Source organism: Moschus berezovskii, chromosome 3, assembly GCF_049115385.1.
Source record: "Moschus berezovskii isolate FMDL1 chromosome 3, NW_MosBer_1.0, whole genome shotgun sequence".
NCBI lineage: Eukaryota > Metazoa > Chordata > Mammalia > Artiodactyla > Moschidae > Moschus > Moschus berezovskii.
Genome location: NC_142462.1, coordinates 97,287,156 through 97,304,228, shown reverse-complemented (window position 1 = coordinate 97,304,228; position 17,073 = coordinate 97,287,156). Strand labels below are relative to the sequence as shown.

The 17,073-nt window shown below is 36.1% G+C and overlaps 1 protein-coding gene across 1 annotated transcript in view; it reads left to right on the top strand.

Annotated features, from left to right (window-relative positions):
* The window catches only part of SLC13A1 (solute carrier family 13 member 1), a 79,264-nt gene that overhangs the window by 46,156 nt on the left and 16,035 nt on the right, over window positions 1-17,073 (top strand). Inside the window, exons 12-14 of the mRNA XM_088831803.1 lie at window positions 2,792-2,953; window positions 4,760-4,897; window positions 6,553-6,709. Of these exons, the coding sequence (XP_088687929.1) occupies window positions 2,792-2,953; window positions 4,760-4,897; window positions 6,553-6,690 (438 nt within the window). The 3' untranslated portion in view covers window positions 6,691-6,709. The remainder of the gene's footprint in view (window positions 1-2,791; window positions 2,954-4,759; window positions 4,898-6,552; window positions 6,710-17,073) is intronic.

Genomic DNA, 17,073 nt, shown 5'->3' with positions numbered 1-17,073 from the left:
AGGAGACTTGGGTTCGATCCCTGGGTTGGGAAGATCCCCTGGAGAAGGGAATGATCACCCTCTCCAGTATTCTGGCCTGGAGAATTCCATGGACTGTATAGTATAATTTTAGAAAGAAATGAAATCATCATGAGAAATAACGTTGGCTATTTCTTTGGTCCATCATCTATGCAGCTGATATAAAGTAAAAGTCTGGGGAAACCTTTGTCCCTTGAAATTGCCCTGGTTATAGGGTTGCTAGAAGAAGAATATCTTCCCCTGAAATTCCAAGAAAATTCTCTACTCTTTAATTATTCTGGACTTAGTAGCCCTCCATGAAACACTCAAAACTCATGAACGTTCCATTTCCTTATTCAGCCATCAAAGTAAAAGCAATGGTGAGAGAAATATCATGTCCAGCCCTTCTGTTTCCCAAAAGTTAATTTTTTCTGTTTTTCAAGACAAATAACTACCTGTCCTGTCCTGTTCTTGACAATCTAAGGAAAGACTGTGTTTTGCTTCTGACTTTATTGTCAGTTTTTCTGTATGAGATTTGGATACTGAGCTTTCAGCAATTTGGTAATACGTGAAAGTCTTAAAAATTGTCTCAACTCTGAGTGCCACTTACAATATTGTTTCAAGTCTGGATTTGACTTGCTTCATAGACTGTTCAAGTACAAATGTTAACAATAGAAGACAAAGACTCTTTTCTACTAGCTCAGTAGTAATGAGATCTGGTTTCTCAGAATAAATAACTTCCATTCCTGTATTGGTTAATTTGAATTGTGAGGAAATTAGAATCAGCAGTTCTAGCATTGATGTCAATATGTTCATCTCTCCCTCCCAGAATATCTGTCACTCAAAGTGGTTTTAAAAGCATTGGCAAGACCCTTGAATTGCAAAATCGAAGGAAATGATAAGGTGTGGACTTAGTCTGATTCACTAGATTCTTTCTCTGGAAGAAGTAGGGAAACCTTGGAGGGGCTCTACTTGGCTGTGAAAATCCTAGCACAAAGCCTCAGATATCTGTGGCTAATAAGATTAGGTAATCTAATTTTACCTAATACATAGGTAAAATCCATTCTTTAAATATTGATATATTTAAAGAGGAATTTGTGCTAATGTGATTTAAATGGTATATAGTCTTTTTCATTGAAAAATCAAAACCCCAAACAAAAATATAAGTCAAAACTAGAAATAAAATACATAACATCTGGTTATCAGATCTGGAGATGTTTTTGCCAGCTTCTGATCTTGTCATTAGAGCCTTTCTGATGTCCATACTACTTTGTCATATCCATACAAATTCACACACGCAGGAGCTCAGTGAAATCTCACAAATGGAGGATTGTCCCTTTCATTTGTAGGAGAAAAATAGAATAACGTATCTGTTCATTTGAGTGTGACTGATTTTCCTGTATTATGTACAACGTATCCAAGATCTGAACATCAGGCTTCTAAAGAACCCACTGGAAGCCACAGGAAATGGAGCAATGATTATTTGTACATCCAGAATTTTAAAAAGGTTGATAGATCAAAGTAATGTGAAAAAAGAAAGAGGTTTTCAGACATGCGGAGACTAAAGAAATTTACTTTCCAGGCACCAATTATCAGGAAGTTACAGAAGATATGGCCCTGTGGGCCATCAACACAAAGGAGTTAACAAGACAGGATCCCAACAGCAGAAAGAGGTGAAGGGGACCCATAAGTAGCCTAGTGAATAGAAGTCTCTTTATAACAGTAAAGTAGATCTAAAGAGCAACTAGTCTCAGTGTAGCAAGAGGAGGAAATACTCCAAAATCTATATCTCCATTAGGGAAAATGAAAAAGAACAATTACCTGAAATGTCTATCTACTTGAGTTTTCTACTTTTACTGGAAAGTGTACTGGAGAATTAGTGATGCGTGCTTAAAAAAGTAAGCAAGCAAAAGAATAGGGAAATAATTTCTTGGAAAAACAACAAAAACTAAAACAAAACAGCTAAAGCAATCATAGTACACTAAGTGGCTCAATTGTGAACAGTATTCATATGATCATAATGGCAAACTTTAAGTATTGATTTAACCTAAAATGTCGATATATGAATTTAAGGGACTAGGGAGAAGGGACAGGAAATATATGTATGATGGAAGGTTTTAGAGAACTGAATTTTCGTGTACATATTAGAACATCAGTATTCCATCCCTGGGTCACGAAGATCCCTTGGAGTAGGAAATGGCAACCTGCTGTAGTATTCTTGCCTAGAAAATTCCACAGACAGAGGAGCCTGTCAGGCTATAGTCCAAAAAGTTGCAAAGAGTCAGACACAACTGAGCAATCATGCTTACTCCAAATAATGTCTAAAATTGAAAATTTAGAAATATGAAAAAGTAGAATTTTGTAAAATAGCTATCATAAACATAAATGTGGGAATAAATAGCTGATGTGAATGAAAGTTATTGCCTCTGAGGAACACAGCTTAAATGTGGAAAGAGAAAGACCAGAAAGGATACTCTTTTTCTTAAAGCCCTGTAGTACTACATGGCTTTTTATACCCATATATAGTAATTAGATGTAATTAAAATTTAACTGAAAAAATGGGGGAAGACAATCCAAACTTCCTAAAGCCTGTTAGTGATGTTAAAATAAGAATAAATAAGAACTTCACAATGTAATAGTCACCTAGATCTAACAAAGCACAGAAAAATATGAAAGATTAAAATGATAATTTAGAAACTGAGTCCTTAGGTCAAATAATGCTTTTTAATATATTTAAATGGTCTGATTAAATGAATTATTAATAAATAACACATATTGCAAATTTGTTTTTTAGGAGTCGGGACTATCTAAGTGGATAGGAAATAAATTATCTCCTCTAGGTTCATTACCAGTCTGGCTAATAATTCTAATATCTTGTCTGCTCGTCACGTCTTTAACAGAGGTAGCCAGCAATCCAGCTACCATTACCCTGCTTCTTCCAATACTATCTCCATTGGTGAGTATTTCATTTATCCTATTTATTCTCTTCATTGAAATAATAGTGTTCTACTTTGCGTGTTCTCATATTGTGATGTAGAATCATTGGGGGCCTGAATGGTTCCCTGTCGGCAACTTACAAGGTGGTCCTTATTCGCAGTCATATTTTCTTAGGAGACCTCAACTCAGGAGAACTCTTTTCTTCCATGATCAAGCAGCAGGATCTTAAGAGAACCCTCTGCCTTCTTTCTGCCCATAGTTTTCTTTTACAGATAAATGGGAGGGTCAACCCAGACCCGTTCCAGCTCTAGAAGATTTTGGGATTCAGTGCTTCCTGACAACATTCATATTTAGATCTCTAACATTGATACTTCTCCCTCCAGAAGATGTCTTGATGCTTTTAGAAGCACTTCATTTAAGTGATTTGCAAGGGAATAAAAAGCCAGGTTTACACCTCAGACTTCAAGCTTGAGTGTCTCTAACACAGCTCTGTACAGCCTAAGAAGAATTTTAAAAAATAAGTAAGAAGCAGATTTGCAGAGAGAGGGGAAAACTGTCTCTCTTCCCCACAACTAGATGGCAATTACGAGAAATAGCTTCAGGTAAAATGTTTTTCTTCCCCAGGCAGATGATTTTGGTGAAAGGAAAACACTTTAGATGCAGAAAGATTGCCCTTCTGGAATTGTTCTGCTACCAGCTCAGGGTGCAGACATTGGCATTCCTGAGTGGCTTCAAATTAGAAAAGAAATGTAGGCAGGTAGATATTAGTGAAATACAATTTGGATTTTTTCTGGGGTTTATTTCTCAACAGGGAGCAGTTAAATAATTAAGAATAGCAGTAACTCTTCTGTGATGATCCCTAAGTAAATTTTAAATTATAGAACTCACAGAGGCAGTAAGTTAATGGAATGATGAGAAACTTTGAAGCCAAAGGAACCTGAGAGCCTACTAAGCTCTAACTGCTTGCCAGCTATGTTTTTGGATCAGTTACTTTAGCCTCTATGGACCTCAGGTTCTTCATCTGCTATATGGGGCTATAATTACCATCTCTTAAGGCCATAGTGAAAATTAAGTTGTAAATACAAATATATGAAGTTATTATATTATGCTATACATTATATACCATTAAACTTTATATGTATATATAAATATATAATATAATTGTAATATATTATATATGCATAATATATTATATAAAAATATATAATATAACTTTATATACATAATATAACTTTATATATATATAATATAACTTTATATATATATAATATAACTTTATATATATATATATATTTGAGATTCCCTGGTAGCTCAGTTGGTAAAGAATCTGCCTACAATGCAGGAGACACCAGTTCAATTCCTGGGTTGGGAAGATCCCCTGGAGAAGGGATAGGCTACCCACTCCAGTATTCTGGTATTCTGGCCTGGTGAATTTCATGGAGGGTCACAAAGAGTCAGACATGACTGAGCAACTTTCACTTTCATATATACATTCTTACATATTATGTAGTAACATGTATATAAGCACTTAGCGTGGCACTTAGCACTAGATAAACAGTTGCTATTTTCACTTTGTTTCTGAAATAAATGATACTTTACTTTCTGCATGAACTGAGTTACAATGCTTAAATGGATACCAATCACCATATAAACAATCAAAAGAAGACGAAGATACGTTTTCTAAAAAATCTTAAAAACTGTATTTATGTGTATAATTTTGTCTGTATATTTCAACCTGCTTCTGGTAATTTTATTATAATAATTTTGCTCATTTTGATGCCTATCTCAAAATTTTACTTAGACTCCTTTTTATCTTTTCCAACAGGCTGAAGCCATTCACGTCAACCCTCTTTATATTTTGTTACCTTCTACTCTGTGTACCTCATTTGCATTCCTCCTACCAGTAGCAAACCCACCCAATGCTATTGTTTTTTCATATGGCCATCTAAAAGTTATGGACATGGTGAGTGAACTGAAAGAATGCTATCAGGTCCAGTAGACATTATTTTTGATATCTTGGGTTTTCTATCCTTTTATAAACTAATCAATTGCTAGGAAATATATAGTTTGAGTCCTGCTTTGAATGTGAGTGCATGTGACTGGCCCTAGAATTGTTTTTAAGAGTGATAACCTGGAGTAAACGTGCTATTAATATTTACAGTCACAAATACAGAGATATTGAATGCATTAGTAATATACTGGAAGAGGAAGAGAGCATAGAATATACTCAACACAATGGTTTAAGTTTAGGGCTGGTCAAGATTAAGATCCAACTTGACCTAGCAAAATAGAAGAAGTAGGGTTAATGAAATTTAGCAATCAAGCACTGTGGTTTTCTATCACAAATATTTACACAACTGACATTTTCTCTGCTTAAGATGTTGGGCTCAGTGCCTGACTGATGGAAAGTCATCTTTCTTTTTCTGATTCTAATAGTGACACCTGAAATGAAATGAAGTGAAATTAGCACAGCAAGGAATAATAGAAAATGTAAATGACAAAATGTGCACATTTTGTAAAATACAAAGGTCATGGTAGTGAAGAACTAGTTTGAGAATATCCTGGTCTTCTCTCAAACTTGATCACCCAGTTCTGAACAAAACCAAGCAAGAATATAACTAAAGGCTATTCAGTGAGCCTGCTGTGCAAATGCAGTTCTAAGTTAAGCCCCAGTTCCTTCCTTCTACACAGATTGCTGTTCCTAAGCCCCATAACATAAAAATTCTGTAAATGCCTCTATGCAGAAGTCACATAATTTACTTTGGGTTTAAAAATGTGCATAATATACAATATAAACAGTGTGCTAGGTTTGTGAATTAAAAAAAAAAACTAGATTCTAAAATAAATGAGTGGCTTGCATGGACAGAAACTCTATAATATTCATTGCTAGGCATCCCATTTTGCCTTGGGGCTTTATGTTTCAACACAGAGAATGCTGAGATAGGCAAGCTTTCTCCGTAAAGATCCAGAGAGTAAATATTTGAGACTCTGGGCCATAGCGGGTCTCTGTAACAACTACTGCATCATAAAAGTAGCCAACAAAAGTATGTACACAAATGGGCAAAATTGTGGTCCCGGAAAACTTGGTTTACAAAGCAGTTTATGGGCAGTAGTTAAACAATCTCTCAATTTGAGATGGTTTAGTGGATACCGGAATAATGACATCAGAGCTAGAAAAATGGGAACTTTGAGAAAGATGAATAGAAGAGATATGAGGTCTCTGGTCAGAGAATACTGAAATGAATGAGAAGGATTCAGTTTTCATATAGTGACCTGAAACATATTCACTGAAATACCAAACCACAAAACTCAAATCTTGATCTGACCTGAACTGGCAGATTTTTTAAAGGATTTCTCTCTAATTGTAATGACTTCAGTACATTCCTAAGAGAAACTTCTCTGGTGCTCTCCAACTAAATGACATTTAGCTGGGAACAGATTGTTTTTTGGCATAAATGGAAGGACTTGTCTTATGAAACAAATAATTGATATCTATCACTTAAGATGCATGTAAATCTGACATATGCCTTCTGCAACAGTATTCCAATTCTCCCAGTTTGGTTTTTTGTTTTGTTTTGTTTTCTTTGAGACTAACATTCAAGCTCTTTCATATTTAAGGTTAAAGCTGGACTTGGCGTTAATATTGTGGGTGTTGCTGTGGTGATGCTTGGCATGTTTACCTGGATTGTACCTATGTTTGACCTCTACACTTACCCTTCCTGGGCTCCTCCAATTAGTAATGAGACAACGCCATGACAAGCATGACTATTCTGTGGTGAGTTTCAGAAACCACTAAAAAGCCTTCACTGCAAACTTTGGCTCTAGAAAATTGATGATTCTTAAATCAGTCTTGGTGTAGTTGCTGTAGTTCCAGTGAACACCCAAAAATCTGTTTTAAGATGCAACCAACAGCATCTATGTGCCTTCATCAAGAAGCCCGCAGTTGAGATTTTGCTTAAGGACCATATGCATCCTACTTCATCACAAGAATAATTTATAACTTGACCTTCAAAGACATGAGGTCATTTGTTTCATCTTACACTTTGGGTTCAGTGTAACATTTCAGATGTCCACTTATTATTTCAAAAACTTTCCATGAAGCTAGAAATAGGAAATAAAATATACAAGTTAATTAAGTATTTGTATAAATCATTTCTATAGTGTTCTATAGTGTTGTCCAAGGGAATTTTCTGGAAAAAAAAAAAAATCAAAGCTGTGGTCATCCGGTGGTACAAAAGAAAAGTTTAATCTAAATAAGGTGTACATTCCATCATCTAAAATATATTCCAATCAGATTACTCTTGATATAGCCACATGGTACAACAATTGAAAGTAAATATATATATATATATATATATACATATATAAAACTGAACCCACTAAACAACAGAAAACAGATAAAAATTTCCACTTGATCTTATGGTTCATACTTGTATGATCTCAGTGCACAGAGAAATGCATTTTGTTGCTCTATGGCTACGGCTTGCTGTGATTTCCACCATTATTACAGTATAGTTAGAAAAGAAAGCTAAACAGTGTAAAACTACTAACACGTTTGTCTATTTGTGTAGCAGTTTTGTTTAAGCATTTATTTTATTTCATAGTTTTCTGTGATTGTGGGTTTCAGTCTGTCTGCCCTATTTCATAACTACATGATGTCATACGTAAAAACAAAAGATTCAGAAATTTACATGAATTATCACTGTTTATACAAGTATAGAAAAAAGTCCTATAACTCCATTACATCAATATTGAAAAGAAATACCAGAGGAAAATTAAAGAATGAAAGTTGAAACTGTTGATATATTCACAAAAAAGAAAAATAAGTTATCTATGGGCAAACCAAAGGGGAAAAAGAACTGAACATTTAAACAAAAGTAAGAAGAAAATAGTCTCCTAGCATTCGGGATATGAAAGATCAAGGTCTAGTGGCATTCTAAAATTAAACTAAAAGGAAAAAATTCACAAAGGCAAAAGAAATGTGTACAGTTAGGAAAATATGGAAAAATTAAAACAGAGCAATTCTCATGTTAAAAATAAAATAGAAGACAAGGTTAAAACACACCTTTAATAGCTTCTTTAATTTTCATAGAAGTCCTCAGGGATGGTTTGTTTTTTTGTGTGTGTAAATAACATTATTTATAAAGTTATTCTTGAAAATTAAATATAATAAAGAGGATCTTTTAAGTTATACATTTTAAAAAATATATATAATTTTATACATATATAAAATTCAAAATTCATGTTCATAATTTATTAGTCAATGTGAAATTTATCATTTTTTCAATAAAAAATGTGTCCATTTAATCATTACGATATAATATTACTGCTTTATGTGTATCATCTCTGTTCACCCTGTTTATTTGTTCCCTTATCTATCATATGTTGCACATTTATTTATAATCCAGAGTATTTATTACTTTTCTGCCTTTTTCTAGTCATTCAATTTATCACTGTTGAATTATGTGATGAATATATTTTCATTATGAAAAAATGAAACAACTTTTCAAATTATAATGAGTTCATTTTGCTTTCAAGAAAATAATATAAACATTTCAGCTTGAATCATTTTAATGAATTACTTCCAACAGCTGCCAGCTGAGTACAAGAAAAATGATATTTAGTCAAGATTTGTTTAAGTGAGCCATATGGTTCTCTTGTTACATCTTTATGTCTAGTTGATATATCAGAAATGACTTAAGTCATCCATTTCACATTTGTCCCATTTATATCAAAGCTCTCAAGCTCTTTTAGTTTGAGAGGTATGCACTGTCTTTGAAAGTTTCCAACAGACAGCCCAAACAGATGATCAATCTTTGTCCTCCCACTCTAAAATAGATATCATTTTTGTTATTATCTTTAGCTTTACTTAGAGGTTAACTAGACATCTTTGTCACTTTAAATCTCTGTATCTTGCTCACGGTTTGGATCTTGTCTAGATAATAGGGGCAATTTCACTAAATGCCTATTTACTGTCTGTTTCTGCAAGTGCTTGGAGGGCTCCTAGGCACACGTGTTTCCTTTGCTTACCTTGACTGCCACTGTAACTTGTCAGCAACCAGAATTCAGATTTCCTTCCTTTCAAATGTGTGTGCTGTTTCCACCCTACCAGGTCTCCAAGTCTTGGTTCTCTCCTTTTTTGGCCTAGGAGGTGGGAAGATAACTTTTAACCAGTATTATGAACTGAATTTGTTAGCAAAACTTGATAAAACAATATCATGGCACACTAATTCTGTCTGGACATGTGTACTACATATTATTATATATCAAAGGTTATTATTAGATATTTTATTATATCTTTGCCATAGGTAAATATTTAATAAGATTTTTTAAAGTTAATTTATTTATTTTAATTAGAGACTAATTACTTTACAGTACTGTGGTGTTTTTTTCCATACATTGACATGAATCAGCCATGGGTGTACATGTGCCCCCCCCATCCCAAACCCCCTCTCTCTTCCCTCCCCAAAGGACCGGCTTTGAGTGCCCTGTTTCATGCATTGAACTTGGACTGATCATCTATTTCACATATGGTAATATACATGTTTCAATGCTATTTTTTCTAATCATCCCACCCTCACCTTCTCCCACAGAATTCAAAAGTCTGTTCTTTACATCTGTGTCTCTTGCTATCTTGCATATAGGGTCATCATTACCACCTTTCTAAATTCCATATATATGTTAATATAATGTATTGGTGTTTTTCTTGCTGACTTACTTCACTCTGTATAATAGGCTCCAGCTTTATCCACTTCATTAGAACTGACTCAAATTCATTCTTTTTATGGCTGAGCACTGACTCTGTGGACATGAGTTTGAGTGAACTTCGGGAGTTGGTGATGGAGAGGGAGGCCTGGCATGCTGTGATTCATGGGGTCGCGGAGAGTTGGACACGACTGAGCGACTGAACTGAACTGAACTGAACTGAATATTCCATTGTGTATATGATTCTTTGTGATGACACCTTTGTTCCAAAGTTTTTTTGATTTAGTTAATGCATGACTATTATCTTTACTTATGTGTGGATTTTCCTAGTTAAGTGTTTTTATTTTTATAAGGGAGAGGATTGTACTAGCAATGAAAAAGTAAACTCGAACAAATGGTCAGTTTTATTATTGTAACATAATATACAAATAAAAATAGTTTAAATTGTTACCCCAGGGAAGCATCAGCTATCTTATTCCCAAATGAAGTACTTTAGGTAAAGTAATAATATACAAAGTAAATTTTAAGGAATGCAAATATCAAAAATAAAGGTCCCCACTACAGAGAAAGATCAGACTAGTCCAGGAATAAACACTAAAAACAGCACAAAAATAAAGTAGAAATTGAAAGTTTTTTCCAAATATGAGGACCTTCATTTGTCTAGAAAGAAAAAGACGTGGGATTTTATAGAAAGAAAGAAAGAAAAGGACTTTTCTTAGTGACAGTATGGTGGTATAGATACTGGAGGTCAGAGGTAGGGAAGATCTTCTTAAGGGCAAATAATAATAAATATTTTATAACATGCATTCAGTTCAGTTCAGTCGCTCAGTCGTGTCCGACTCCTTGCGACCCCGTGAATCACAGCACGTCAGGCCTCCCTGTCCATCACCAACTCCCAGAGTTCACTCAAACTCATGTCCATCGAGTCGGTGATGCCATCCAGCCATCTCATTCTCTGTCGTCCCCTTCTCCTCCCACCCCCAACCTTTCCCAGCATCAGAGTCTTTTCCAGTGAGTCAACTCATTGCATGAGGTGGCCAAAGTATTGGAGTTTCAGCTTTAGCATCAGTCCTTCCAATGAACACCCAGGATTGATCTCCTTTAGAATGGACTGGTTGGATCTCCTTGCAGTCCAAGATGTGATCACCTCATCTAATAATTTTAAGTGATTATTGCTTTACCTTCAGGTAGTTTCCTGACAAATATGCTTTGATCAGTATTCAACAGAATACGGACAGGATTTCTGGAGATCTTTCTGTCTATGCGTATCTCTCCTCTCTGATACTCTGCTCTGCAAACTGTAGCCACCTGTCCTCCCTAGACTCCCAACTCCATCTACTTAACTCAGGGTATCACCATGTTCTGCCTGGATTCCCCCTTCTTTAAGCTGCTACCTGGAAACTCACCTTGTGCTATAAGTTGAAGCAATTACAGGGGTCAACTATTTCCTTCCTTTCAGAGATCACTGTCCTGTTTTTCCTGATATCCAATGTCTGAAAACTGTTATTTCATAAAATTTTTCTTTTCCTTAGTTGTTTCAGGCAGAAGAGTAAATCCTTTTCCTAATGTTGCATCTTGATAAGAGTGGAGGTCTCTAGAAGAGCCAAATTTAAATTATAATCCCATTTCCCTCCTAGTAAACTTGGAACATGGACAAGCTAAGTTAATTGACTGGTTCTGAAATCTCCAATTTTAATCACTGGTGTACAGTGCAATCTTAAATAAGAGTAAATGGTAGATGTGGAGCCTCTATGGTGGTATTTGGCGGTAGAAAATGTTCTTCTGTGAGTGCAATTTTGTATTTGTAGAGTCTGAGATTTATTTTGCACTTATGAGAGAGTCAAGAAAATCTGACTAAACTCACTTGAATAGTCCAAATGTGAAGCTGAGGACAGTAGTCAGACCTTTATTTTTAGCTTAAAATACAATGTTTCTATAAGATAAAATAAGTCTAGAACATACAAAAACAACATGTAAGAAACTGCTTTTTCCTCAACTTCAATACTATGTTAGCTACCTAATATTTGTATCCTAAATTATTTGATATTTATTTATTTATTTATTTTTATTTTTTATTTTTGTAATTAATTTATTTTTTATTGGAAGCAAATTATTTTAAAATATTATATTGGTTGGTTTTGCCATACATTGACATGAATTCACCCCGGGTTTACATAAGTTCCCCCTCCTGAACCCCCCTCCCACCTCCCTCTTCCCTTTATCCTCCCTCTGGGTCATCCCCGCATGCCAGCCCCGAGCATCCTATAACATGCTTTGACCCTGAACTAGTGATTCATTTCACATATGACAACATATGTGTTTCAATGCCATTCTCCCAAATCATCCCACCCTCACCCTCTCCCACAGAGTCCCAAAGACTGATCTATACATCTGTGTCTCTTTTGCTGTCTCGTATGCAGGGTTATCATTTGCATCTTTCTAAATTCCATATATATGCGTTAGTATGCTGTATTGGTGTTTTTCTTTCTGGTGATATTTATTTTAACTGAAGTATATTTGTTTTACAAGATGTTAGTTTCAGGTATACAGCAAAGTGATTCGGTTAAATATGCATAATATGTATTTATTTCAGATTATTTTCCCTTATAGGTTATTACAAAATATTGAGTATAGTTCCCTGTGCAATACTATTACTAAACCCAGGTACAGCTGCTCACTGCTCAAAAGCCAATACTTGAGAGATAAGTGTTAGAAAGGAAAGGTTACTTTATTTTGGAGGCCAGCAACCAAGGAATAAGGTGGATTCACGTCCAAAAACCAACTCCCAATATCCACTCAGGCAGCATGTGTGTGCTCAGATGTTTAGTCATGTCCGACTCTTTGTGACACCCTGGACTGTGGCCTCCCAGGCTCCTCTGTCCCTGAGTTTCTCCTGGCAAGAATACTGGAGTAGGTTGCCATTTCCTCTTCCCAGGGTATCTTCCCAGCCCAGGGGTTGAACCCGTGTCTATTGCATCTCCAGAACTGGCAGGTGGATTCTTTACCACTAGTGCCACCTCAAGGGCAAGAGCTTTTAAAGGGGAACTTCAGGGTGTATTGGCAGAGGGAGCGGGCAGAGAAGCACAGTCAACTCTGAGAATCATCTCAAAATCAGTAATGTAGTGGTCTATCATTGTTTCAAGTACAGTTAATCTTCAGTTCTAGGATTAATTCCCAGTTCTCAGAATTATATGAAACAGAAAAGCTTCTGTCATAGCTTCAATGTGGTCATCTTTCTCCACCTGGTAGGGGCTTTCAGTTCAGTTCAGTTCAGTTCAGTCGCTCAGTCATGTCCGACTCTTTGCAACCCCATGAATCACAGAATGCCAGGCCTCCCTGTCCATCACCAAATCCCAGAGTTCACTCAAACTCACCTCCATCAAGTCGGTGATGCCATCCAGCCATCTCATCCTCTGTCGTCCCCTTCTCCTCCCGCCCCCAATCCCTCCTAGCATCAGAGTCTTTTCCAGTGAGTCAACTCATTTCATGAGGTGGCCAAAGTATTGGAGTTTCAGCTTTAGCATCAGTCCTTCCAATGAACACCCAGGACTGATCTCTTTTAGAATGGACTGGTTGGATCTCCTTGCAGTCCAAGGGACTCTCCAGAGTCTTCTCCAGCACCACAGTTCAAAAGCATCAATTCTTCTGCTATCAGCTTTCTTTACAGTCCAGCTCTCATATCCATACTTGACCATGGGAAAAACCATAGCCTTGACTAGACGGACCTTCGTTGACAAAGTAATGTCTCTGCTTTTCAATATACTATCCAGGTTGGTCATAACCTTCCTTCCAAGGAGTAAGTGTCTTTTAATTTCATGGCTGCAATCAGCATCCACAGTGATTTTGGAGCCCCCCCAAAATAAAGTCTGACACTGTTTCCACTGTTTCCCCATCTATTTCCCATGAAGTGATGCGACCAGATGCCATAATCTTTGTTTTCTGAATGTTGAGCTTCAAGCCAACCTTTTCACTTTCCTTTTTCACTTTCATCAAGAGGCTTTTGAGTTCCTCTTCACTTTCTGCCATAAGGGTGGTGTCATCAGTATATCAAAGGTTATTGATATTTCTCCCGGCAATCTTGATTCCAGCTTGTGTTTCTTCCAGCCCAGCGTTCCTCATGATGTACTCTGCATAGAAGTTAAATAAGCAGGGTGACAATATACAACCTTGACGTACTCCTTTTCCTATTTGGAACCAGTCTGTTGTTCCATGTCCAGTTCTAACTGTTGCTTCCTGACCTGCATATAGGGTTCTCAAGAGGCAGGTCAGGTGGTCTGGTAGTCCCATCTCTTTCATAATATTCCATAGTTTATTGTGATCCACAGAGTCAAAGGCTTTGAGCTTTAGTATCTGCAAAACAGCTCACAAAATATGGCTCAGAATACTACCTATAGTCCTTCAGAACTAACTAAAGGTCCTTGATTTTGTTTAATAACTAAACTTTTATTATTTTGCCTTGTGAAACGCTCAGAGTTTACAGTATAACAAAGCTCTAAGGCTAAGGGAGTGCTTAAACATAGTAGGTCCTTGTTTATCTTTTTTATATGTAGCATTGTGTATGGATGCATGCTCTGCAATCCCATAGGCTGTAGCTCATCAGATTCTTTTGTCCATGAAATTTTCCAGGCAAGAATACTGGAATGGGTTGCCATTTCCTCCTCCAGGGAATCTTCCCAACCCAGGGATCAAACTCACATCTCCTGCATTGGCAGGCAGATTCTTTACCACTGAGCCTCCTAGGAAGCCCCAGTGGAGTGTATATGGTAATCCCCAAATCCTAATTTATCTCTCCCCCATTGTTCTCCTCTGGTAGTCATAAGATTGTTTTCTATGTCTGTAAATCTATTTGTCTTGTAAGTAAGTTTATTTGTATCATTTTTTAAAATTTCCACATACAAGCAATATATGATGTTTGTGTTTGTCTTACTTCAATTGGTATGATATTCTGTAGGTCCATGCATCCTGCTGCAGATGGTATCTTTGCACTCTTTTTATACCTGAGTAATATTCCATTGTATAAATATGCCACATCTTCTTTATCCATTTGGAGAAAACCATAATTTGAAAAGATACACACACCCCAATGTTCATCACAGTGCTATTTACAATAGTTGATACATGCAAGCAACCTACATGTCCATTGACAGATAAACAAATAATATAATTTTAAATTATTATTCTAATTTAGAACACAAGATTTCATGGCCATATTTGAAAGTTCAGTTCAGTTCATTCGCTCAGTCGTGTCCGACTCTCCGCGACCCCATGAATCACAGCACGCCAGGCCTCCCTGTCCATCACCAACTCCCGGAGTTCACCCAAACTCACGTCCACAGAGTTGGTGATGCCATCCAGCCATCTCATTCTCGGTCGTCCCCTTCTCCTCCCGCCCCCAACCTTTCCCAGCATCAGAGTCATTTCCAGTGAGTCAACTCGTTGCATGAGGTGGCCAAAGTATTGTAGTTTCAGCTTTAGCATCAGTCTTTCCAATGAAAGTACCTTAGGACAAATATAGTTTCTCGTTTTATGTAAAAAGAATTAGGGGATGCAGAGATTTAAATCTTGGAAAAATTGTTTAGAAAAATAAGTCAGCTTCAGAGTTAGTTCAACCTGAGGAGGCAATTCTCTGACAGAATCTATGGTCTGACAGGAATACTTTATCTTCTCAGTAACAAGGCTTTTTGTGGTTCATCTAACAAATGTTAAATGAATAATAAATAATGCCAGGTTATTCCTCAGGGTTTTGGAAAGTCATTTTTACTACAGTCCTTGACATTCCTCTCCATAAACTTTTATTCTCCATCTCAACTGGGAAAGGAATTGCTTCTGGTCAGAGTTGGGATATACTGGCTGTTTTCCAGAGTTGGGGGTCTACTGGGTATGAATAGTTCTGTCCTCAGGTTGGGGAAGTTGCTTTGGGATGCCCTGAACTTCCTTCATACAGAACCTACTCCTGGGTCCTCCTTAGAACTTGAAAAAGGTCAGAATTTATCCTCAGAACTGGAATTTGACAGTCTCGATTACTGCAACTGTGGTTGAGGCTTCATTTGAGATTTAATGTGCTGGATAATTTATACTTCGTGTTAAAGCCAGCTTTACAGTTAATATATTCCTGAAGGCTAGTGTTACTTATATTTACTTACCCATCTTTTTTTTTTTTTTTAAAGCCAGAGCTGTGAGGTTGTAAAGAACCTCAGTCTTACCACAAGAAGAGAAATCTCATTGGCCATGATTTACATTCTATCTCCTGTCTCTGTTTTTTATATCTTCATATATTCCCTTGACTAAATAATGTAAACAAATAAAAAAAAAACTCTATACAATTCCCTAAAACACTTTTGAGAATTTCTAGTAGCTTATCTTTTAAAATCTGATAGTAAAGTGCTCTACAAAATGTAAAGCAAGCTTTCAAGAAAGAGTATTTTAAACCAGCAATCCTTCATGTTTCTTCTGAAAAAAGCATATATGGAAAGCAGGCATGATAACTAAACAATCAAGTACTGGTTGCTATAATATGCTATTCCGTCTTGTGCAGCCTCCTCTGAATCTATTTGCCAAACATGGATATTGAATCTGTCGTTAGGTCATTCTGTAAATACAGTAAGAGTATTCAAAGAAGTTTAAAGTAGACTTCAAAGTTAGATATTTTTTAGTGACAAGACAGAGCCAGCATAGTTTATCCAATCTGACACATTATATAGACAAAGTAATTATGTCAAAGTAAAAAAGCTTAACTTAAAAGGATATATTTTTAAAGTATACAGTGTGATGATTTGATTTTCATGTACTTTGTGGAATGATTACCAAGATCAAGATAATTAGTGCATTTATTATGTCGTGTAGTTAACTTTGCTTGTGCATGTGTGTGCACTTGTTGTGTATGTGTGTGGTGAGCATGATTTTTAAACATAATAAAAAAATATGTTTTTAGTGTTAAGACAGAAAGGAAAAACTCATACCTCTTAAGAATATTTAAAATGTTATTTCCATAGACAGTAGGGCGCCTAGTGTCTTTAAAATCTCCTCCTCAACTCAGGCTGCAAATAGTGTACCCCTGTCCTTTGCCTACATCAATTTAGAAAACATAATGAAGACTGTAGAAAGTTTCAAGGTTTGCAGAAGTTTCCCTGGATGATCAGCCTTGTTTATTAATTGCTAATTACAAAGTACAGCCTTCCATCTTTTAGTTCCCTGAGATGGGTTCTTTTAATTTCTCAGTTCCAAATGCATTATAATTATATCTGAATTTTTGGAAGAAAGATCTTAGTTCCAGTAGGATTCTTAGCGTCTCTAGTAACACGAGTTGGTCAGGTGTAATTTGAGGGACTCTTCAGCATTGGTGATGTTTTGCATTAATTGTTAAGAGTTTTGTGGAGTAGCTATAAATATTTCTTACAGTGTTCTAAAGCCTCCCTCTAATAAGAGCCAATTATG